We start from the raw sequence: 24,326 nt of genomic DNA on the forward strand, positions 1-24,326 counted from the left end.
AAATGTTGAGGCAAACTAAAAGCTCCAGGGCTAGGATTTTAACCCAAAAAAATGACTTGTCGTTTTGACAACCCACACTTTCTTCCCTCCCCTGCATAAAATTCATGTCAGCGTCTCCCTTTCCCTTAGCAAGACAAGCGACTAAAGCTAGTTCAAGCGAAGCAGATACATGGAGCTGGAATTGAATTCAGAGAACAGCCGAAAGTAAGATTGTGGGAAAAATAAGGAGTTATCAAGTACGGGATAGCCAATTTACCTGCAGAATAGGTTCAGAAGCATAATCTGTTCCAACGACTCCAAAAGTTCCCTTTGTTCCAGGACTACTTCTCAACATGTCCTAATCCAGTGCGTTAGCCTCAGGCAGTTATAACCAACGAATGTCGAATGCAGTCGGAAGGATAGGTAATACTCTTGGAAGACAACTTAGCACCATCGCTGCCCGTGATTACTTGGAGACATTGTATCCACCAGACAATGCAAAAGCTCTTTAAATTGGTGAAAAGCGCCTCGCTTTCGCTCGTAGAACTAGGGATTGCTATTTGTTTACGTTGATGAGACAGCGAAAAGCCATTTTTTCTATAATTCTACCGCCAACTTGATTCTTTTTTTTCATTTATAGTAAAGTAAATCAACCTCCCATACTCATTTTTGAATATTTTATTCCCTAACTACCTAACGTTTCAGTTGTTTCAAAGGCATATTTAGTACCGAACCTATTTTGTAAAGTGTCCTAATTAACTACAGTAGTTTCAAGGAATTCGACCATTTGACTAGCAGATGAGCGTCTGCTGTACCAGGTGCACCAGAATAAAGTGATGAAGGACAGAGCTGCCCAAACTGCATGGGGTCAATTGTATTTCATTGGAAACTTTGCCAAATGAGTGTTGATTCTTCCAGGCAGAAAATCACCTCTTGCGAGATGTGTAAAACGCCTTTCAATGCAATTTAATCACTTCCCGTTCTCGTTGCTGAGGTGGTGGCACCAAAACAACCTCTTCGTATCCTTCATTAAGCATTTTAAGTGAGATGCTCCAAAGAGCATAATATGGCGGAAAAAATGTCAACAAGCAAACGTTGGCAAAAAGCGTCGTAATTGTGAAAGGGAGATGGGAACTTAAAGCAACCGCGAGGATTTAAAATTATTTCCCCAAATTATACCACGCCAACGCGATAACGACGGTTGTAGTAGGTCACGCACGTCAAAATGTTCACTTGCCGACGCAAGGGAATCCGCGTTTTTGCCTTCAACAGCTGGCAGACCTGCACTAAATCGGAAATTTATTAAACTTTTGGCAGGTGTAATAGCCCGGATTTGGGCAGTGAAAAGCTGATTACACGGTACAAATCAAAGTTTGACTGATCGGCCCATGTTCCAGCCTAAAACAGAGCGGCAAGAAATTGTGTAACTATGTATTTGCAAATTTTACAATACGATAGATTTACATATGGAAAAACAGTTAGAGGAGCAAATTTTCTGTTCATTCTAAATTCACAGAAATCAAAGAAGTGTGGGTTGTACCAAACATTTAATTATAAAAGCTGGGGACTTTTATCCTCCCCTCAATGGGCTAATTAATACGACCATCAACCACAATTTACAAAGGTTTACGTCTAGAAAAGCCATTTGAAGAGCGAATTGCTCGATGGATTTGCCCAAACTCAAGATATCTAACTACGTTCACAATCAAATGAAATAGCCTGAGTCCTACTTTCTCCCCATACTTCCACCAGTGCTGCAGTTTTAACACAACTAGATGTAGTCTTAACAAACGAGAGATGCTGGTTAAATGACACAGACAACACAAACAACCCGACTGTCATTCTGTTTTGAAACAAGGTGCGAGTTAGAGAAGGCGGTTTTGGGAAGGCCTTTAAAGAATCACAAAAAAGTGTGCATAATAAGTGCTCATGCACACCTCAAGTGTGTTGTCGCACTTTCCCGGAAGTCCACCTAACTTCTGCTTTAGGGGGTGAGAGCGAATGTGGCAAGGTGTTGAATTACCAGCATTAGTTAGTGGACATTGTGAACTATTCCACCGTATTTCGTTGACTCTCTTATCAAAGGAATGGTCCTCATTAATGAACAAGTTAGCTGTTTTATACAGATTTAAAAAACTCTCCTGGACTTTGAAAGCACAAGCAAATGCAAACTTAACACAAGCCGTCACCGAGATCACGCCGACTCCAGTCCAAGTTCTATCAGATAGATACTTAACAAAAACAAGACAATGACTAACGCCTCCACCCTTGTGCTGTTATTTCTACAACGTCCGCAGCCTGCGAAGTAAGTTGACTTGGCGCGTCCTATACAGCTGAAAAAGTATAACTATATGCATGTTTATGTGATAAGGAAATCTGCTTTATGACCTCAAGCTCGTGGTTATGAAAACCAGAACTCTCAAGCCATAATTCGTTACACCAAAAAGCATTCGAAAGAACCAGTCTCCTAGATCATGTCAAGCCCCCTCCTTACTAGAATTCTTGTTAAAAAGACAATAATACTGTTTTTGTCATTGCAAACGCGGTAAAGAAGCAATTTTGATCGGAAAATTCGCTCCCAGCAAAGTAGTAGATGGTATTTGTTTAGGGACTAATGAGAGGTGCTGGCCAATAAATCCAACTCACCAGCAAAGGCAATGTGTAGGAAAAGGACTAATCAACAGGAATTTTAAAGAAGAAACACATGATTAATAGATAAACAAGCCCCGCTAAATGTAACGAAACACACCCCTAAGCTTGGTTTCAATACAGAAATGCCCGATTGTTGGGATTCTTTCCACCGCTTACAAGGATCAAACACGTCAAGGAAGTCCGACCCTCGGATCCCACGCATTCGTATCCAGCATCGATATTGGAGGTGCAGTACTTATGGGGAAAAGTAGAAATCAGGCTGCATTTACTCTCGGGCGAACCGGTTGTAAGATAGACCTAGGCTTTCACCAAGACTTGGTGGGAATGATTCACTAAAACGCAACTTCTACCGGCCAAGTATTAGGGCATAGTAGACCTCTTCTGGATGTGCGTTGATTACATTCTTTCGCAGTCTCAGGTGGGTGCCTTTTAGCGTATTTATGTGTGCCATTTTTGCGAAATGTACGCATCACCCTGGTGGAGTATGCAACAATCAGACAATTCTGCCTACTTGATTTTCTATTCGAGGTGAGAAAGGCTGTCGAGATGTCAAGGTGATAGAGAGTTCAGTGTTGATATCACCATTGTAAACAACAGTGTGTTATCTTACTCTACTGAGAAACCATGAAAACGGCCATTAGTGGCATCAAGTTCTCTCTTCGTAAATAATAGCGCCAATGTACTAGGTTGTGGGGGGGGGGGGGGGATCAGGCTATGTAGAAACATTTGTGCACTTCCCACCCTGTTTATGCGATTTTGGCATCAAAAAATTGGCACGAGGCACAACGAAAAGATGTCCGAAAGGTAGCTGGAATGCCATCGGGGTGGCCAAATAGGCACCAAATACCACAGTAGAACTTGGTTACTAAACGACAGTTTGGCTGCAGTGACAGAATCAACTAACAAACTGGGAAACGTTTTGTCGCATAGGCCATGAGAGATAGTAGTCAGCAAAGTATTTTTCGGTATGAACAGCTTGAATGTACTAAATCGCCGTGGTAAGCACTCTACTTAGTGCTATCTCAACATACATGGTCGTATGATTAAATACCAGAGATCTAACTGCACATTATCGGATTGTAAGATCCACTAAGTGCTTAAAAAGGACGTATTAAACAAATTTATTACCGACGCTTTGCACCACACAAGTAAAAGCCCACTCAGTGATAGGTACTTATGCCAATAATTTGCCACCGTCGAAATCCTGATGAGATGTGAAAAGCCGGCCAAAACCATTTCAACTTATCCTAAGAAGTAATGGAGATACGTAACGTTGTAGAGAATAGTGAGAACCTAGGAACAAGGTGGTCTCATTCATCGTCTGAATTCCAAAAAAAACAAGTGTAAACGCTGGAAATCAGCCACTTGGGGGGGGGGGGGGCAGAAGGATGGCAATATGCTTCTATCATCGACTTGTGTTTATTACAACGAAGACCCGCGGTATCAACGCGAATGAAAAATCGAAACGCATTACCTACACAGCTTGAGGAGTGTCATGTAACCTTGGCAGTCTTTCATTATTATGAATTATGCTTACCGACTTAACTACTGTCTTAAATTTCTGCTAGATTACGGATCAAGGAGGGGGTAGAGTTGCTTATCAAATACTAACTTTCTTAGAAGAATCGGAAGTGTAAAAAACCAGGCATCATTGAAAGATCCGGGGAGAGTGTTATGGTTGAACAAATAGATAAAGTAGGAAAGAGGCTAACCAGCCATGCGAAAGACAGACCTGGGCTGCGACCAAGGCATTAGAGGATAGCTATGATCAAAGCTCAAACCAATAAAGATGGGCGTCAAGGTTGAGTTGGGAAGACTATTGGGCAGGTCAGCTGCATAAAAAAAATAACCACATTTACATGAAAGAGCTGGTTAAGTGCCGATTAAGAACGTATAATCGCACACCTCATATTGATGAAAAAGTAAATAATTCTAAGTTTATAAACACGTTCTACAGTATCGGTGACAAATTTGCGAAGAAGCCGTCTTTTTGAATAATAACTTGGTAGAATTAATGAAGGAATGGAAGTTGGGAGCATCAATGAAGGATTCGATGGCGAACGAATGGTGACTCAAAAGGAAGAGCCTCTGTTCGGACGGGGGATTTAAATTTTTATAATGAACCAACAGCATGGAAAGCAGTTCTGAGATGCAAGCAGCTGTGTTGGAAGGAATGAACACGTTTCCCCCAAAATATGTGCGGGTATCACGAATACAATGGCCAAACTTCTCTGCCCAAGCTTCGATATTTGCACGGGAAGGGGAAGCGAAACGTCCCATTGCGCCCAGTTAGCTGCTACTAAGGTTGTGATTCCATGCGCGTTCAAATGAGTCGAAGTAAAAGGGAGGGGGGATGATTCAGAATAAACGTAACTGACGCCTGTGTGCCCACTCCTACGCACTCGCCTTCCCTCTGCGTCTGTATACCATGATGAGTCACTGCAACCTTGGACGGCCATAAAATTGTAGACTGTCCAGACAGCACAGACGCGGCACAGAGACCAGACGCACCCAAAAAAAGGCCCTCTCCTCCTCTCCGTCTGGTGTGCGAGCCAAAGCACAAACCCAATCACGCACACAGTAGAAGGGCACAGCATAAATCAAAACCCCGTCGACAAATTAGGAATAAAAGGACTCATCTGCCAATTTTTGGGCGGACTGGTTGATTGTTTGCACTATATGAAACAAGAGACGGTAGAGAAAGATACGAAATCTGGATACCGTCACGCACCATCGTGACACGGAGCTAAATGACATCATCTCATGAAGTACTTCACAAGACCCGTGAAACGAGAAGAACAACTTAGACGTGAGTGGGGTAAACACAGGTGGACGGCAGGTTTTGCCTCACTGTGCAGACAAGATTTTTGTGGATGGCTCATATTACGTGTAAAATGACCGAATATGATTTCACACTGAAGGGACACGCGATGCAAACAGCTTAGAACTATTCCTACTCGATTCTTCAAGACGTTTCTGCAGCACTTTGTGACCGAAATTATGGAGGATAGATTTATTTGCTATTAGAATTCCAAAGCAAAGTCAACCACCACAATCAGGGTGCTTTATTGCTCTAACACGACACCAACACTTGTACACTACCGAACCGACCGATTTAACCGCGGCTCAACAACTAGAAGATGTAATTATTCTTGCAGCAAGACCAAGTAACAGCCGAATGGGTTGAATCAGTTGCTGAGCTGATTGTTAATTGGACTGGCGCCAACAGCGGACTTTTTACTCATAGGGCGATTTAAAAATGTAGCATTTATTTACTGCAGGGACTATTGTAACAGAACTAGTATCTAAAGTCAAAGCCGAAATGTGACAAATGGGTACATGGGAGAGCAAAATATCACGACTGAATATAGCACTCCGTGCCGACGAGGCACTGGATTCGAATGGATTTATTCAAAAGTCTGTATCATTAAATAGATCATAAACCGAAAACAGCCAATAGACACAACAAAACGAATATTTGCACAAGTGTAGTAGCTTATTTCCGTTTACAAATATAATAAATCTACAGCAGTGATGGATCATGAGCGCAAAATGTGCTCAGAATCAGAACCACCAGAACAGCATACCATCCAGTAATTAACTGCAGCATCAACGCTAACAACCAGACACAAAATGAAAAGTAAAAGTAAGTTGAATTTCAATGACAATGAATGGTCTACCTTGAAAGTAAACGGATAACTGTCTGGACCCAGCTTCCGAATGAGACGCTCCTGGAGACGAGAAATTTTCAAGTGCAGAGTGCTTTCGTCCGCCGGACCAGGTGGTGGGTAAACTTGTTTGGTGTTAAGAAATAGATCTCTGTGCCAATCAATACCGTGGAACTCATCTCCATCGCGACCGTGTCGAAAAGCGCAGAGCAGGTGAATAAAAACCTTGCGACCTTTAACGTATTCTGCATCGACTAACACAACGCCTTCTAAACGAAGGGGACAAAAACTCTCAGATACTGGAAAGCGCAGCAAACCAAATTTAGAGGTGGAAAGACAACCAGTACGACACAGTGGTATAAAGGAGGCCTACCGATGGGATCCACGTGAGTTAGATGGTCGACGAAGTCGCGTTTTCCAAGATAAACAGTCACCTGCTATAAGCGCCAAAACCAAAATGTCTCCTTACCTTCCCATTCGGGGTAGACTTTTTAAAAATCCTTAAGAATAGCCAAATATCAATTAGGAAATACCTTGTTCCATGCCTTTTGGACTCGTTCATCATAAACAAGTGGGTTGAGAGACTATATGGGCTTCTTCCAACACCAATTGTCACCCAAGCCTGGGCAAAGCTTGATCAGGGTGTGTAAATATGTTGCTGAAAGATGAGTTAGTAAACACCCCAGTTCCGTCAAAACCCGGGACCAAACTTTCTTTAACCGTTATGGACAGTCACGACACTCCAATGCAAGGTCGAGTAAGGGCGGTCTGTTTCAACTCTTGAAATATGACTTCACGTTTTTGCAACAGTATGACGAAATTCTAAGAGACATAGTAGATCACTCATCAAAACACAATAAACTCTTAACTCGGCGTCCTTAAATGTCAAAAGCGCTTTATTAAGGAACCAATACCTAGAAGCATAGATGCAGGATAAATTAGCATTGATTTGCAGAAAATGTGACTAAAAAAAGAGATACTTGTGCAATTATTTAGGGTAAAAGCTTTTTGCCCATTGAGGTGAATTTTAGAGGTGAAAGAAGCCATAATACTTAGATGGAAAGCATATATTTAACATACAGAAGTTACTGGGCGTAATTGCAGCGTCCCGAGACCCCCTGGAGACGAAAGAAGACACAATACTCGGGCAAAATATGTGTTCAGCGTAGAGAAGGTGTCTGGGCTATTGACCTAGCGAGGTACAAGGAGGCTAATTCAAAGTACAAAAGTGGAGCCTCACTAGAACCGGGGGATAAACCACCATCGTATTACACTATCGTACTACATAATACTTTGGTTGTTTGCTTAACGGCCAGTTTTGTTAAAGAGCTACTTTGTCTTAGCTGTTGTACCTCGCTAAGTGGGCTAACTCCTAAACTATCCGGATAGCCCTAATACCTTCTGTATACCAAATATATATGTATATTCTTCCCGAGTATTACCACTTCTTTTGTCTTCAAGGATGTGTTAAGGAACTACATTCGGGGCCACTTGCATGACCCTTAGGCCAGCCTACCCGGCAATGTATGATGACTAAGACAAAGTGACCGTTAACTAAAACCGACCTCTAAAAACCACTAACCTATCGCAAAGGCATTTAATTATTTGGGATACTTTACGCTTTATGCCAGAGAAAGTATGTAAATTTTGCACAAAATAAGCACTTTCCAGAATGTACAAGCTTCACCAACATTAACTGATATTTAGAAGAGCCGTAGTAAACCAAACATCCCTAGGGTTTGGATAAAGTCGCTCTCATGTTTAGGAATGATTAAGAGGGTTTGGGTTGTCTAGGCACCTAGCGCACTTACCTGTTTAGGTGTGGGCAATATCAGTTATCTATTTTATCTTACCCAGCCATTATTAAGAGCAGGATTTACTAGCGATGCGGCTTGATTGAAGGACCCAATTCACTGAGATATTTTTTGGTTGTAAATTTGTCCTATTCTTGGGTTGAGGCATGGCTGCAGTCCGTGTTCATTTTACCCCTTCATCTATAGATTTCAAACTCTTCGTACGAACAATTTGATTCAAAGCTAACAGCAATAAGTACAAGTTAAGGGGAGTCTGGGTACTCAACTGTGATAGGATGGTGGCTTATCCCTCGGTATTGGTGAGACGCCACTTTTGTACTTTGAATTAGCCTTCTTGTACCCCTCTGGGTGGGCTGGCCTTCAGGCCATACCAGTAGTCCAAGCACCTTCTCTGTGCTAGATGTAAATTTTGCCCTAGTATTGTATCCTTTTTCGTCTTCAGGGAGTCTGGGGACGCTACAGAAAGCTTCTATGACTTGTGTAATTCCGATAACTTTCTGTACACATGATTGAAATTCAATTCACTTTAGTTCAAATTCATTTCAACTAAGCGACATAAGCACTATGCAATGGTCGCACAAGCGTAACGAAAGCAGAGTTAGAAAAAGACCATGCATTAAAAATATATGAAGTTTGTGCTACGAATAGGCCTCTTGAATCCTCTGAAAGACCTAAGGGCTACACTAGACCAACGCATTGTATCGAACTGTCACATAAAACAAAGCAATCATATCTTGTCATTTTTCCATAATGCTTCCACCCTGTACTTCGTATTTTCGAGGTGAAATTTTGCGAAATCATCTGCATACTGTCTTGTGTCCCTCAAGTCACCCACACCTTTGCCTCCAAATTCACGTTTGATAAATCTTTCTTTTTAAATTTCTGAATGGGTGTTACTCGGCACTGCATGAAATGATTTCTTCGAATTAGATAGAATCATGACTGGGCTAACCAGATGAAATACACCACCGAATAATAACAAGGCACAGGATTGTGTGTTTAGTGTGAACTGACGTCTTTCAGAGCTAATGTATGTGATAAATATTAGACGTAGTGTAACGAGTTATTTGATTTTAGGGCATACAACTCACCTTTTGGAGATGAAAAGTAGGTTTTGTTTGTTCTATGTTCTGCCTTAAGAATCATATGTGGCACCTACTTGTCCTTAGTCGTTTATTCCTTGCAACTCGACCTTTCTAATGCCATTTAGGTTCCCCAACACAATTGTTTGTTTTGGCAAAGGTGACTTTGAGTTTGGACCCCAAATGGATATTCTGGATTTTGGTTAATGTACTTCTTGGCTATTAATGATAGTGCTTCACCTAACTTTGTTATCGTTACACCGTTATTGTTTGCGAATCAGCGTGGATGACTCCTACCATGTATATGCACAAGGAGTGTTCGAGTTTTTATAGCGCATATGTAGTTTTTATATTTCATTTGAAAGAAATGCTGTATGTATTTACCGAAGTTTGCCGTTTATATTCATTTCAGTACTCAAGGTTATGCTTACTCCGGCCAAGACAGAATTCAACAGCAACAGGCTGAGGTGAATGAAGTTGTTGGGATCATGAAAGACAATGTCGCACGAGTTTTGGAAAGAGATCAAAGACTGTCAGATCTCGACCATCGAGCCGGTGAGCACCGAAAAGTTTACTGCGCTGAGTTTTGTGCTCTTATTCGCAGTCAAGGCCAATTAATTATTCAATCTTCTAATTTTTTTCATTTGTTGAATCGTCACATTGTTGTGTAAATCCATGTTTTTTTTTGCTATATTTCGATTGAATGTATATTTTTTAGATGAACTTCAAGTGCATTCAAGGGAATTTGAATCGATTTCGCGAAACATCCAAAGGAAGTACTTTTGGAGAAATATGAAGGCGAGTTAAAAAACCAAAATCTGCGAAAGTATCCTTGCTTAAAATCACCGTTACGTCCCTTTGAATAGCACGACGGTTTAAACAAAGCTTCTGTCATATTAGAATGGTTCTAGCTTCATAGTGCTTTGTTTGTTTACCGAATTTACTAACCGCGAGTCAATCAATTTTGTTTTGTCCAGATGTGGGGCATCATTGCTGGCGTCGTCATTGTCCTAATCGTCGTTATTATCAGTAAGTTTGTACTCCCAAGTCTAGGCTTAATCTTAATCTGCAGCAGATTATATCTCGCAAAGACATAGTTTTCATGATTCACGCCTGTAGACCACCTTTATTTATCGCTCAAACAATTGATGTTTCAGTAGGCACGGTTTCATACAAGCGAAATCGTATAGGCTTGCTAGTTAGAGATACAATGTGGAATACCTGTCATTGAGTGTTAACGGTAATGCCATCTGCGCATGCGATAAGTTAGTAACACATACTTCAGTATTATTTCCTCAGGGTCTGGAAAATCTTCGGCGTTAATCATTTCACATAAACCGTCAACTTATATCGCTTTCTCACGAGGCCTTTAATCGGGTAATTCGCAGACAATCAGATGTTAGACCTTCTTTTTTGCTGTCAACTCTACGCAAATAAAATATGATATATGTGTGATAGATCGATCATATTATACTAGGTTGGTGGTTTCTCTTGATGTAGTCTGACGAAAATATAAATCTTTTTTACAGTTTGGGCAACTGCGGGTCACTCGTAGAGGTGTCAGGATTTATATTAACCCACCATCATTGCCCTTCTCTCCTTGTCACTGTTTTCATTGATGCACAATGCCGGAGGACGAAAGTCATTAGAGCTTTCACAATACATCCTCCTTTTCAATTCCCATCTCTCCTCTTTCTTGATTCGTTCTTTCATGCGTTACAGACTGTAAATTGTCCTGCTTTATTATGCTTGCACGGTGTTTCTTATTGCCTCGGTTTATTCTGATTTTGTGCCGCTGGAAGGTGTTCTCTGGGCAAAATTCGAACCTTCCACTCATGTTTCCGAGAATCGCCTTCTTGCCTTTGGGTTTTTGTGCAGCTACGGAGTTGATACGTCGTAGTGGATTCATTTCATTGGTGGGCCAAAAGGGGGGGTGAGGTGCGGCGGGGGACGCCTGTACTGCGCACCTTTAGCGTCTCGTGTGGGCTTTAGAAGGATTTGTGGTTATTTGATGTTGGGTCTAGTTAGTCTTTCGTCTGCGGAGTCAGACTGTCAGCGTGAGATGCTGTAATTGTTGAATCAATCAGGTGGGGATTCGACCATCGTAAAGTTTGCTGGGGCAGTTCATGGGTCATGTGTACCACTGATATTTTAAAATGTGGGAATGGGAGGAGTCTAAATGGACAGGTTTTACTCAGACCCTCATACAAGTCAGCCGCCATTTTCGGTTACAAATGCTCTCAGGCCTGGGTGACATAAGCACGGATAGATGGGAAGGCAAAACCGTGCGTCTTGGGTAGATTCTTAACCTAAGTTTTCGTTTATTTGTGTTTTGTGTAAGAAGTATTATTAATTAGAGCAGAAGTACGGAATTCTGACTAGGATGCAGAAAAATCAGAGTAACTGCCGCCAAGTACAAATGAAAACGCAGTGAATTGAAGCAGCTCTGGGTCTTAGGTGGCCCTAATCATAGAAAAATGGCATATCCTTCACTCTTGTAAAACACCATGCACTAGAAATTGTGGCTCGCCTAATTTTCGATTCAGAATCGGCTTAATCACCAAATCTGTTGGAAATACATGTGTTGAATAGTAAGTGGAAACCGAGATTGACTAAATGATTGCCCCAATGACCTAAGAGGATGAGTCCTCGTGACTCAGAATAATTCATCAAATACTGCCTACAAGAAGAGATTACTGGGCAGAAAAATGGTAGCCGAAGTGCAGAACTTTATTTTTTCATTTCATTTAACAAAGGATTATTTGTTTATATTACACTATTTGCTTCAGGTCGACCTTTTTTGGACAGAATATTCCGCCGTCGAACTACGTATATTTTTCTGTTTGGTAATTAATAACGAGCCTAAAATAAAGATACGTATTTGCTTGCATTAGCATTACCATAAATATGGCATATATCCCTAAGTCACCTTAATTTGTTCATCTGATTTAGATTGATTTATAATCCTCTTACGGAAGCACTTTGAAATCTTCTCCATGTATGGACATCGTAAGGGAGAGCATTAGAAAGGATATTGAATCCTTGGACAAAAGCATTTTGGAGCTTCATCAAATGGAAGTTTTGTCAAACATAGAAAAGATAGAGTTTATTCGTCAGCTACGGGCCAAAAACGAGTCGATATTGGATTACTTTGTTAACTGCCGCACGGGTAGATCAGGTGACCTTTCTGCAGTAAACTTCATTTGCTTGGAACATTTTTCACTACATTTATTGATGCTCACTGTGGCCTTTAAAATTCCAGCTAATTTGTTGAATTTGATGCTACCTGTGATTTTAAAGCCCTGAGTAAAGCGGCTTGATCAATTTAGGAATGATTTAGGGGCAAATTGAAAAATCGTGGATACCAGCTTGAGTGAAACATTTTGCTCTTTATAGTTAAATCAGTGCATTTCACAAAAAAACACTTGGAATACTCTTTTTCGGCATCTTTTGAAAATCACCACCAATAAAAGTTATTATTAAGAGTGTGACTAAATAATCCATAGGAAAATCTAGATTTTGTTAAGACTCGATCTATGTCGTCTTTAGGATAATTCCAGGCATTACATAGGTCAGTTTATTACAGATATCTTGCCACTCTTTGACTTTTAACCCAAGTTCCTGTATTCATTAGAATTGCGGTTGAATGCAACGGCCCCTTTTTAGAAGCATATCCTTTTTGAAGGCAGCTTTTCCTGGGTGTTTTTAGAAATACACTCAGGGTTTCTAGGGTCTTAATCTAATGCAACCACGATTAGTTCATAACTCATTTATAAGATATTATAATCAAAAGAAAATAAACCTAAAAAAATCACTAAACGGAAGTAAACTATCTGTATGTATGTCATTTAGTGTGTAGAGACGTTCATAAAAAAGCATTCTTTAAAAGATACCTGACCAAACCACCCGTCGATCTCTAACTGAGAACGTAGTTAGCTTTAGTGAATATATTTCAAAAATTTTAAGTATGACAAATTGCAAAGGAAGTGCAAAACATTATAATGCAGTAACTATACTTTATTAACTGCATTTATTATAGAGGGCAAAAAATCAAGCAAAGCTAAGTCTGACAACGAAACTTCATCATGTCTTCAGAGGCGCTGCAACTCGCAGTAAGTTATGTCGTTTCCCACAAACAGCTTTTTGTCTCACAGTCCTCGATGCGTTAAATTTCGAAAGGAGTATTTGCAAGAGAAAGAGAGACGCGATCTCGAGGAGTTGGAAGAGTTGAGCAAAGGTGAACAATTCAAAGCCAGACCCCCGCCATCCCACATTTACCTAAGACTTTACTCAAAAATGGTTGATGAGAAGCAGAAAAGAAAGTCCAAACTTGGGGAACAGTTAACCACCGCCAAGGAATCGTGAGTGTTTGACTAAAACAAGTCAATTTTCCATAAAATGCATTTTACTTATAATGTTTAAGTAAATTATTAATAATCAGATATCCACTGTTTTGGATCAGTTGAAAGTACTGTGGTCAATAAGACCTGTTAGACACGTGTGATTTTTGTGCAGTCAGCGCAGGATTTAGGGACCCGAAATATGCTGGTGGAACCAGTTGTAGGTCTGGTTAGAATATAGTGTCCCTTTTATGCCTCAAGAAAAAGAATAGCGGATTCCAGGACTTAGTCGTCGAATAGTGTAGAGCGGAGTGCTTAAGAATTAGATTGCGAAGTCCTTCTGCAATCAAGCAGATTTTCCGCCTAAAATAAAGTGCATTTTCTGCTGAACGATGGAAACGCTAAACAGGAAGGAGGCCAGAATAGACCTCCTTTTAAAGGTCAAAATTGCTTTTCACAAGAAATGATTTGTTTTGCTCACAATGGTAAAACAAAGTTTCATGTCAAAAGCTAGCAAAAATAAATTACCAGAATCATATGTGGATTCATATTTAATTACAAGAAGTGACAAAGTAATCTGTAGGTTGACTCATTGATTTACAAAGCTTTGTCCAATGGCCTTTTATATTAACTTCGATGTAATTAAAAAAGACGTAAGTGTGAAAAAATGTTGGGAATCCAAATATATGAAAAGGTTTGAATTAAGCATTGTATTTAAATTAACCAATTTCAAGTTGATGAAATTACGGCATCTCGCGCCACACTGTTAAACCTGAAATCACCTACAATTTTGGTGTTCACTTTGTCTTACTTGAGGGACTCGAGGTCTTCCTTACTATCTCTCTAGTCTTGCAATTTAATTAACATGTATGCGTCTGTTCCTTAGGGAGATTTTCTTCATTAGGTCATCGCTCGGATAGTTAGTCTTGGGTTCTAAAATTGCTGTTTTTTCGTACAAACATTGCTCTTGTCACCCAACTTTGGGCGACTTAATATCAGTGCAAATCTTGGATATTAGCTAAAGCTCACGAAGTGAGTGCAGCCTGTGTATTTGTGGATAAATATCTTTTTGCTGGATCTTTGTATTTTATTAGCAACGTTTAATCGTATTGGGGGGACCAGGTTGGATCCCACTGAAAATGAAATACGTATGTACAGGGTTAAGCTTTGAGGAAATTTTGGATTCGTGTGACCGTATAGACCCTCAAGCTTTTTTAACTGTTATGGTAAGACGCACCATGGGAAGAAAGATGCTTTGTTGTTGATTTAGAGTAGTGGGGCTGGGAGACGGAATCAAGAACCACGGGTACTGAACCGACCGCTTAGTTAAACGGTCAATTAAAAAAGACATTGGCATTTTAATAATGCACAAATCTCGTAGTGCCTTTGTCCAGTTTACATGTAAAACCTTGCAGTTAGGTTTTAAGTCCCTTTAAGCGTACTTCTGAATTAAATTATGTTTCTGCATGCCTGAGTTTAAAAGTCAACTTTGTACTTAAAAATTTTAAAGTGGTTCAAATTTATGGTTAGCTTAAAGGAAAAAAGAAGACCACACTAAGAAAATAGCCAAAGTCAAGCTAAAGCGCGTTAAGTCTCACAGGTCTGTTTGGAACACAGGATGATTGTGCTGATTTGGATCGAGGAATAACGGAAAAGCAATTGGAATGCTTCACATAAACTCTTTTTTAGGATTTAGAGCAATTTTGAGTATTTTTTGTAACAAAAATGCTTCAGCGTATCACTCCTGCCGATTTTTTGAAGGGATTAACTCTTTCCTTTCTCAAAAGCATTAAAACTTATACTCGAGATCTATTTGAGGACGGATCAACACCCTGAAGGAGCATGAAAGAGATGCAATTTCATTCGGAATTCACGATTAATAAAACTTATTCCTTGTAATTTGCTATCATTCATAGTCTTTACAATCTCATTATAGATTTGAAGAAAGCACTTCCCCATTTAACCGACTTCCCCATTCCTTTATTATAACAAGATATCTCTTGACGTCTTCGATATTGTGTAATGCAGTCAAGAGGTTGCATTCCTGCTTTCCCTTGCCTAGTTTTCTTGTTTAGCGTGTTCATCTCCAGCGTCACCGACTTTATCATCAAAGTCCGTGCACCACAATTGTGTGACTTGGCTATTCTTTATTGCCCCATGTTAACCATGATGGCACCAAACCGTGCCCCAAGCAGTCTCTTTGGCCTTCAAACAATAAAAAAGTTGGGGTACTCTTGATCAGTCGTGATACATATTTTTTTTAGGTGTTGGGAGGTAAAATCTCGAATGGAACATATTTTTGACGATCTGCAAGATCCGCTTCCACCCAAGACCTTAGTGGAGAGCATGTTAACGCTTTGTGTAAGATTTAAGGCCACTTTTTGGGGCCAGCGACAAGGAGCCAAGTTTTCTTTTACAGTTGAAGGGCTTTTTTGCAAACTAACACTGTCAATAGACTCGACTGTGTCAGTTTTTTTTCTCACGCATGGAATTCCTGTCTTTATTCTCTAACCACGCCTTGGTTCTATTTTTAGCTGTAGCATTCGCTTTCAAGATTGGAAGTATAAAAGCTCCACATCATGGGGTTCTGGAGGCACTTTTGAAGCTGCTGAAATGCTGGAAATTTCACAAATATCCAGTATTACATTTATGCCGAAAGACTAAGAGACTAAAGCTACTTGCTGTTTACCAAAAGCCGACAAACAGATTAATACAGGTAAGTGGAAGCTCCTACAAATATGTAGCAAATGCCTAGAAAAGGTAGACTTCGAGCCAATCTTGCTAATGGCCAAAGTTGACAATTACTAAGCTGCCAGTCGGTTGCAAGCGATTGGGTCCAAACTGCTTCTTCCTCTTCTTTCAAGAGTGAATTAAATCGGCACTGGCAAAATGTCTATTCTTAACCTGCCACTCGGCAGATGGCAAGAGGGAGAAGTCGGCGTGACATACAAAAGGCTTATTGTACAAATCTAGTTAATGGCTTAAATTTAACAGGACGGTTTTCGGATGAGGTGAAAAAAACATCAGCAGGGATATTCGTCGATGTGTAAGTATTCACAAAATAAACCATGCATGAAGGGTGAATCAAATAAATTATTTTAAAAAATGGAAAAACCGTCGCAGCCCCCTAGACTTGCCAGAAGTCGGTAGTGGCCATAATACTAAGGCAGAATATGTATTGTCGGCTTGGAGAAAGTATGGTGGGGCTACTGTCACGACCCGTCTGGAATCGCATTGGGGTAAGGAGAATGTGCTGGCCATCAAGTATATCCATCCCTAGTCATGAGAACACTGGCCCAAAAGCAGGTTCATATAAAGGAGGATGAGGATTGGAATAGTTTCGTGGGGAAAAGGTTTTGCGCCTATTCCTCCTTGCTGCTTTCTTCTCACTTTAGCGTTGCCCAACCATTTTCATTTATCTGAGTTCTACCCAAATAATAGAGGTGGAGGAGGTACTGCATGTTCACTTCATTGACATCTTCGTACAGATACCGTAGGCAGATCTGTAACGACCTTTTCAGATGTAACATAGGTAGCATTTCTGCAGTTGTTACTAGCATTCGTGTAGATCACGGGGCTGGTGCAGTTACCAAAAGCAGACGCCGTTTTAAAACCCTTCTGTTTAGGGTCGTCGAAGATTTTCCCATGCGCGGCATGTCCCCTTCTTCTGTCGCGTTAAGGTTTAGCAATCAGCAAAGGAATTACGGTTGGTACCCTTTAGAATCGGATTCGCTTTCCGCTGTCCACTAATGTAGCGCCCAGAGACTTGCCTGAAGTCGAAAGAAGATATATCACAATGGCAGAAAATGTACCGCTAACGTGGGAGAAAGCTGGGGGGTCACTGACTTGGCCTTGAGTACCCTCGTAATCAAAAGGAAGAGCTAAACAGATATTCAAGTTTTCGAGTAATAAATATGAAATCTTATGCTTAAATTAAAGCATTTATCAACTCGTCTTTCATTACAAGTTGCATAGGTGCTACTATTCCACCGCAATTAGACCAATGTTACCAATTTTTTTGATTGACATGCTTACTCCGCATATTTAATAAAAGGGAGGAGTTATTGTTATTGTTCTGTGAAACATGGTCATACGATTGGACCTGAAGACGGCTTTTCACTCTATCTTAAACAATAACTTTACCTTTCCCCTATTACAAGAAATGGCTGCAAAATTAGTGCAAGATACACGGAATTTGTGTGTAAATCACTTATTTTGCTGTTCAGTCGCGGAGTCGCATGATCACGTGTAATTGCGACGAGAGGCTATTTTTAGGGTCGACCATTTAGAAGGTTGCCATTTGCCTTTTGTCCTTCACAGCCTGACGCAGTCCGACGTGATCACGCCACCTGAACACAAAGCGTGTCCGCACCAAGGTAACCCTTCCGCACTTTCATTACCACTGTTAGGCGTAAAAGCACAAATTTTTTGCTTGAAGTTTAGTGGAAATGAATATTCAAATCGTACAAACTTTAGGAAATTATTAATTCGGCTCCACTCCAACCAAACAGTAATGTTTTGAGTGTCGCGACCACCCGTAAACAGGGGACTTATTTCCTATTAACTAGAAATTCGCTGCAACTATTTATATTAACAAATGAACCATTCATGGACATTTTGCAATTTCTGGAAAGCAACCAATGTGTTAACAAGACGATTTGATACAATCAGTTGTTACAAACTGATAGCCAACCTATGTCACATATTTGTGACTCTCGTAGCGAATGCATTAAGCAACATCATGTAAAGCAGTTTGTGAACAGAAAAGGAGACAGATTAAATGCAAATGAAACCTATGAACTTCAGTTCTATCATTAAGTGAAAAATTTTGCTTCGCTGCGGTGAAGCAGAAGGACTGTTTTGAGACGAAACTTGGACCAAGGTGAAAAGACCGTGAAGTAGGATGTTATAAATATCCACACTACTACAACAGCCTTTTTTCTTCCGCTAATCAGTCTTCTTGTCGGTAGCACAGAACTCTCCCCTTCTTGATGTATACGGTGAATGTACTTCCCGCATTGCCAGCCAATGCAAAGGTCGAATCACAAAGGATTGAAAAGTCCGCAAAGCACCGAATAAAAGAAAAAAAACATTGGGATTGAACCAGTACCCATTGGGAATGTTTTTTAGGCATCTCACAGTGCACAGAATATACTTACAACTTTTTGTCGAAGTAAGAATAAATTACAGGATAGGTGAGGCTTTCTTGATTCGAATCCAAACTAATATCTGCCTGTTGGTTACCAGCGTCACATATATGTGACACGTTTGGTTAATCGACCTATGAGAATTGGTTGCAACAAATTGTGCTGCAAAAAAGGATTGACTGGGTGGGAGGATAATTACATTTTCTTCAAGTTTTTGAGTCGATAAACTTGATACGGACAATGAAGAGTCTTGAATATAGCGGTCGATTTGCCTTCGGGACCTTGATTTCGATGAAGTTTTTAGGTCCCGCTTCATAGTTATTTATTATCTATTCTGAAGGACCACTTAAACTGCTCATATAACAGAATCTAGTACAAAATCAGATACAAGACCCGCATTGCCATCAAATGATAAAGATACCTCCAAGTTCACAACCTCGACTACGCTAGTGACGACCAGGCGTCCCCAAGTCACCGCTAGTCTAATGGTGAGTGGGCACACTTGCAAGGCATTAACTACCTGAACTGTTATAAGGCGATTACTTTGTCTATGTAAAGTTAAGTACAGTCTCGAACAATCAAATATTTTACTCCACGAAATGTCAGTACGTCAAAAGCAGTCCTCTTAACCCGTAAGCCCGTAAGTCTGGCTAAGAAGGTTTTCAAAATAATCGACAGCGACTTAAAAAACCAAGATAAGACCTTAGTACTAATAAAGGCAGCAGCGCCCTACTACAATAACCTGACGCAGTTATCGTGATCAAAGACAATTTTTCACATCTTTGGAATAGTAACTCTTAGTAAAAGTCAAAAAAGTAGTTGTCAAAGCTCCAGATGAAAATATCACCCCATTTCAGTGCCCAGTTGACACGGAATAACAGTATCACTTTAAGTAGCGTAACTTTTTGCAACAGATTTTCCCCCGGAGTGACAGAAATAGAGAGCCTCAAGTGGTAGAATGCCATTCTTCTGGGACACCCGCGCACCAGAGGCATCCATACCCGGGAAGTGGTGACTCATCGGCTTTTAATGGATTCATTTCCTCCCTTCTTTTCTTGACCTTTTTTTATTTTTGAATCTTACCGAGGCAGGACGCATCCGAATTTTTTCTTAAAAAAAGAATCCCTTCATAAAACTTGACTTTTTTGCCAAAATATAGAACTGTCAAAGACAGCGCACTTATATTTTTATGTGTCACGTTCAACCGTGATGTAATACTAAAATAACTGTAACTTTTGTAAGATAGTCCCTATTCGTGTCAATTACAAGGATTTTTGAGCATGTCCTGGGAAATAAAACGATCATGCTCCAGCTCACCTCCTTCCTGTTGAACTATGTGGGACTCCTCAAGCTAATCGAGTGGAGAAGTGATGAGGTATGACCAGACTTTCAGTGATTCACTCACTGTGCTTATTTGATAACTTCAAAATTGGTGACATCATAGGGTAGTCAAAAAATAACTTAATTTCACAAGTCTGAAGGAACATACTATCGTTGGTGGAACTGCGCGCAGTTAGAAGTGGTAAGTGTAGCCGTTCGGTTATAACCGGTTCACATTTCCTGCACCAGGCTTGACAAAGTTAATTAAGGTGGCGGACGACAGCGATGGCACATGTGTGGTGAACGAGGCTTCCCGTGAACAAGTACACGAAAGCTAATCAAGTGGAAGACATCAACCACAGTAGAGCACAGTGATGGGACGCTCACCCACTCCGTAGTAAGCCATTTGAATGGCAGCTTTTGGTTCCACAGCCTTGGCAGTCGCCCTTGTGAACGCTCAACTGGCGCCTGAAAAGCTTGTCTGGCTTTATGGACGTCTGATTGATGTGCATTCTGGCGCGTAGTTGTGCGAGAGACAAAATCCGTCTGTTGGAATGTTGAACTCAAACACTTGTGGCCAAAAAATTGGTGCCTGATGAGTACAAAGATAGCATTTTGCTTGCAACTGTAATGCTATGATTACTTAACTCTATTTTGGTTTAGCGGGCTCTTAAGGCTCTGCCTTCTGTTCGCCGACAGTACATATTTTGCCTAAGTATTATCCCTTCTTCCGTCATCAGGAAAGCCTTGGGGCGCTACATAACCACCACAGAAGAGTCGAATGAAGCATGGCACTGAAGGAGCACCTTGACAACCAGCACAAAGCATCTCAGGATTGCATTATTGCATATGAAAAAATATGAGCTCATGTAATCGTCTCAGTCATGGCCTGAGCATAAAAGCTGCGGAAGCGTAGGGATCCACTGAAGCTGAAAACGTGGCAACAATTGCGTCACTTTTCTTTCTTTTCAGGAAGACAAATTCGAATTCCTATTCTGCCTCCTAGTGGACGCCTTCCCAAAATCACTGCTATAAGTAACTAAAGGACATGCTTTTGTATCATCTGCTTGATTTTACATAACCATGTGAGGACTTTTGAAAGGAGAACAAATTCTTGCTCACTTTCGCTACCAGCGGCGTATGTGTATGGCCGCGCACTCTTTATTAGTTGGTTTCACCGAATAGCGTCGTAGTCAGATTACTTATGCCTGAAGCATTGAAATGGACATGGAGAGGCTCTTGATCTGAGGGTATTTAGTTTTTTTTTTTTTTTGTAGTTTTTGAGTGGCAAATGAGCTAAGCCGTTCACACAAGGACAGCAAACTGCATCCAGGGTGTAGTGGTCGAATGTGTGGGGTAGTGTTTTAGAAACAGTCAAAAATAATAAATCCTTTCTTAAAAGGTTTAGAAAGGCAAAAATTTACCAAATCTACTGACCTGCTTCCATTACCTACTTATGAGGTCCTTTTAAGCGAAATATCCCCACAAATTTTACCACAGCCTATTTCTAAGTCTGATAATAACATTTTAAAAGGTTTTAGTAAAATTACCCCACTCACTTTTAGCAAATTTTAAGATGAGAAGTGTAATATGCGGTTGTTTTAATACATTCTCGGGCGAAACACGGGCAAATCGAACCGGTCTTATAACAGAGAGAGGGAGGAAAATTGTGATCCCCCACAAAAAATTTGATTTCTCTCATAAAATGCAGGATCACGTTCTGTAAACATTGGTTCATATCCAAATTGGCAAAATGTAGGAAGGAAGGCAAAACAAGCGGAAAAGCTGAGGCAAAACTAGTGCTTTTTTAAGATTGTATGGCCATTATGCCTCATGATGACTACAAAAATGAGACGCGCTTCTATTCGACCCTTTGTAAGTGGCCTTCCAGCGTCTTTTCTTCTTAACGCACCTCACCATTGCCTTGAAGTTGCATTCTGTATGTTGATTTGGTTACCTCTGTCAGATTCATCACGCACGACCACAAGAGCGCTACACCTCAAATGCGAACTTGTGATTATACAGAATGCACATCAAAATGTCTTCCATGAGCTTTGAAGTATTCACACGGAATACGAGTTAATGGGAGCGATTAAAACAAATTGGTGCAGTTGATGTGCAAGTGGAATTTTCGAAGCGAATGCGAGAATTGCGGACTTCTTTTGGTAGAAGGCAGGCGACTTCTCCCATTTTTCTCCATAGGTGAATTGCGTGCTTAAAGGACAAAATATCTAATGGATAGAGATTGAGTTAGAAAGACTAGAAATTGTGACTTTTTAAATGGCAAAAATAACTAAACTTTAGTAAATGAAAAGTCTATTTATTATACAAATCTCCCATCTGTGTACCTATTTATTTTTTTGGAAGTTGCAATAATAGGTGGGCACTTTCATTTTGAAAAGGAAACGTCATTTCTCGCAGGTGATAGAGATTTGAAGCCTTAGAAAACCTGAATTTAAAAGGGTGCTTTTAATTCCTTACAATTTGGGAAGCAGTTAAACCAGTTATTTTTTTTAAGTGCAAAAGTGTAACAGGAAAACTTGAAAATATAAAATAAATTTTACCAATTCGCGGCAAGCAATGCTTTTTTGCAATTATCGCCGCTCAGGAACACCGTCACATGGCGCCCATGTCTCTTGCAATGTGCCACAGTGAAACTGTTGAAAGTATTCAAAATCACCCTCAGCATGATCTGAACTTAAAAAGTACAAGCAGATCAGGAGGTTACACGTTGATTACTCGACATTTTTAACCTAAATTTGGCACCATTTCTTCTAGACATGGGACTGTCAAGAGCATGCTTTTGAAGTGTTCGACAGAGAAAGTAGTTGAGGGAATTTTACCAATCCCCACTGGTCTCGGATAAGGACAAGCAGAAAAAAAGGTATTCCTACACATTTTTAACATTAGTTCAGCCTTCAACTGAAAGAGTGTTTATGGAAGACTTATTTTTGCAGACAGCCCACTTCGTAAAGTACATAAGGTGTTGTTTACTATACATCCAAATATAGCAAGAAAAACAAAGTTTATTTGGCCCCTTTTGATGCACATAAATTTAAAAAAGAATACGCCAATTACTTAAGCCAATCCGGTTTTAGTTGTTAACGACGCAAAAGTAAATACCGCGGGCTTTGCTTGCACATTCTAAATGTACCAAAGATTGGGATATCCGTTTCTTGATAGCTGAACAAGTGGAATCTGTTTTATCAACAGTTTGACTTCACTTTTACTTAGTTACTTGGAAAATACTTCTTTTGCGGGATAATTAATACCTCAGAATTTTATCCAACCGCATTTCTCATTGTTTTATCGCTTATAGATAATTCGGTTTTGAATCCCTTCAGTTACAACTGGACGTAGTAGTACGAATATTATTGGGCCAGTCCATTTAATGTTTTCTTTTAAACAGCCTTTCATTTTGCATTTTTCATTCCTTGTGAGCAAACATGACCCCCAGATTGTCACTTTTTGTATTTCAAAAGCGTCAAGTTCGGTTTCGCAGATGTGCATGCTGTATTTCTACAACCTTTTTGCAAAAAAGAAAGACACATTTCTCCTTCTGTAAACGCGCACGTCGTTCCCACCCTTGTGCTGCGACATGAAATAAACACAGCGGAAAGTCAACACACCGGAGCTAAGTGACGGTGGGTGGGCAGGCAAGTTTAAAAATACGCATAACGAGCCTGTAGTTTGTGTGGCACAATGCCAAAGAATTACCTCTTTATAAAAGTAAAGCTTCATAGGACTCAGACGAGACACTGTGTAGTTATGCGCGCTGAGACAGTAAAGAACACCCAGACAGATTTGGGAGGGGTTTGGACAAACTTTATTTGATCATTTACATCAGAAAAAGCGTCAAAATCCATCTGAAAAGATGGCACAAGAATGGATCATTTCAACTTGCAACGGCATCCTCAATTCTAGTATCTTTGTATCCACATTTATGCCGGCAGTCACTAATTCCTCCTATACGCCAATTATAGGTATCTTTACACATAAGGAGGGTTTAAGAGGTGTCCAGGAATGCCCTGGAGTCCTCCGTTAGTGGCAGTGTAAGTAGACCCGACCTAAATGGACAACAGCCATAAACGACTCATCAAAGTGGAATTTCCTAAACCGTGGCATATTTAAGCGGGCAGTCTACTTCCCAGTTCTGTACAATTAAAACGAGATGAGGTATGCATCCCTTCAAAATGCCTCTTCAGAGCTTTTAACTGTTCGTAAACGCGGGGTGGAGGCTGTAATAGTCCTCTTTTCTGCTTGCTTGTAGGTAAACTTTCTTGCAAAAGACGACTAGCGCGCGGAACATGCTTGCTAAAGGGCA

At 40.4% G+C, this 24,326-nt stretch overlaps 3 protein-coding genes across 3 annotated transcripts in view; 2 read left to right on the forward strand and 1 right to left on the reverse strand. All coding sequences in view use genetic code 11, as the record gives it.

Moving 5' to 3' along the window:
• EGR_04002 (putative beta-arrestin) overlaps positions 1-6,861 on the reverse strand; it is a gene marked incomplete at both ends in the record, with an annotated part of 48,971 nt that extends 42,110 nt beyond the window's left edge. The window contains 6 exons of the mRNA XM_024493251.1: positions 1,159-1,260; positions 2,788-2,865; positions 6,312-6,568; positions 6,673-6,733; positions 6,769-6,799; positions 6,833-6,861. Of these exons, the coding sequence (XP_024352350.1) occupies positions 1,159-1,260; positions 2,788-2,865; positions 6,312-6,568; positions 6,673-6,733; positions 6,769-6,799; positions 6,833-6,861 (558 nt within the window). The remainder of the gene's footprint in view (positions 1-1,158; positions 1,261-2,787; positions 2,866-6,311; positions 6,569-6,672; positions 6,734-6,768; positions 6,800-6,832) is intronic.
• A 2,352-nt stretch (positions 6,862-9,213) lies between these two features.
• On the forward strand, positions 9,214-10,980 carry EGR_04003 (Synaptobrevin-1; the record flags this gene model as incomplete). The annotated part of the gene is made up of 5 exons (XM_024493252.1): positions 9,214-9,220; positions 9,616-9,750; positions 9,914-9,997; positions 10,173-10,224; positions 10,725-10,980. 5 exons carry the CDS (start codon positions 9,214-9,216, stop codon positions 10,978-10,980), a joined length of 534 nt encoding a protein of 177 aa, XP_024352351.1.
• A 3,037-nt stretch (positions 10,981-14,017) lies between these two features.
• On the forward strand, positions 14,018-24,047 carry EGR_04004 (hypothetical protein; the record flags this gene model as incomplete). Its single annotated transcript, XM_024493253.1, has 9 exons — positions 14,018-14,107; positions 14,141-14,229; positions 14,963-15,060; positions 16,070-16,251; positions 18,012-18,177; positions 21,405-21,536; positions 22,307-22,423; positions 23,347-23,438; positions 23,850-24,047. 9 exons carry the CDS (start codon positions 14,018-14,020, stop codon positions 24,045-24,047), a joined length of 1,164 nt encoding a protein of 387 aa, XP_024352352.1.
• Positions 24,048-24,326: the final 279 nt, after the last annotated feature.

Source organism: Echinococcus granulosus, assembly GCF_000524195.1.
Source record: "Echinococcus granulosus chromosome Unknown EG_S00023, whole genome shotgun sequence".
Lineage (NCBI taxonomy): Eukaryota > Metazoa > Platyhelminthes > Cestoda > Cyclophyllidea > Taeniidae > Echinococcus > Echinococcus granulosus.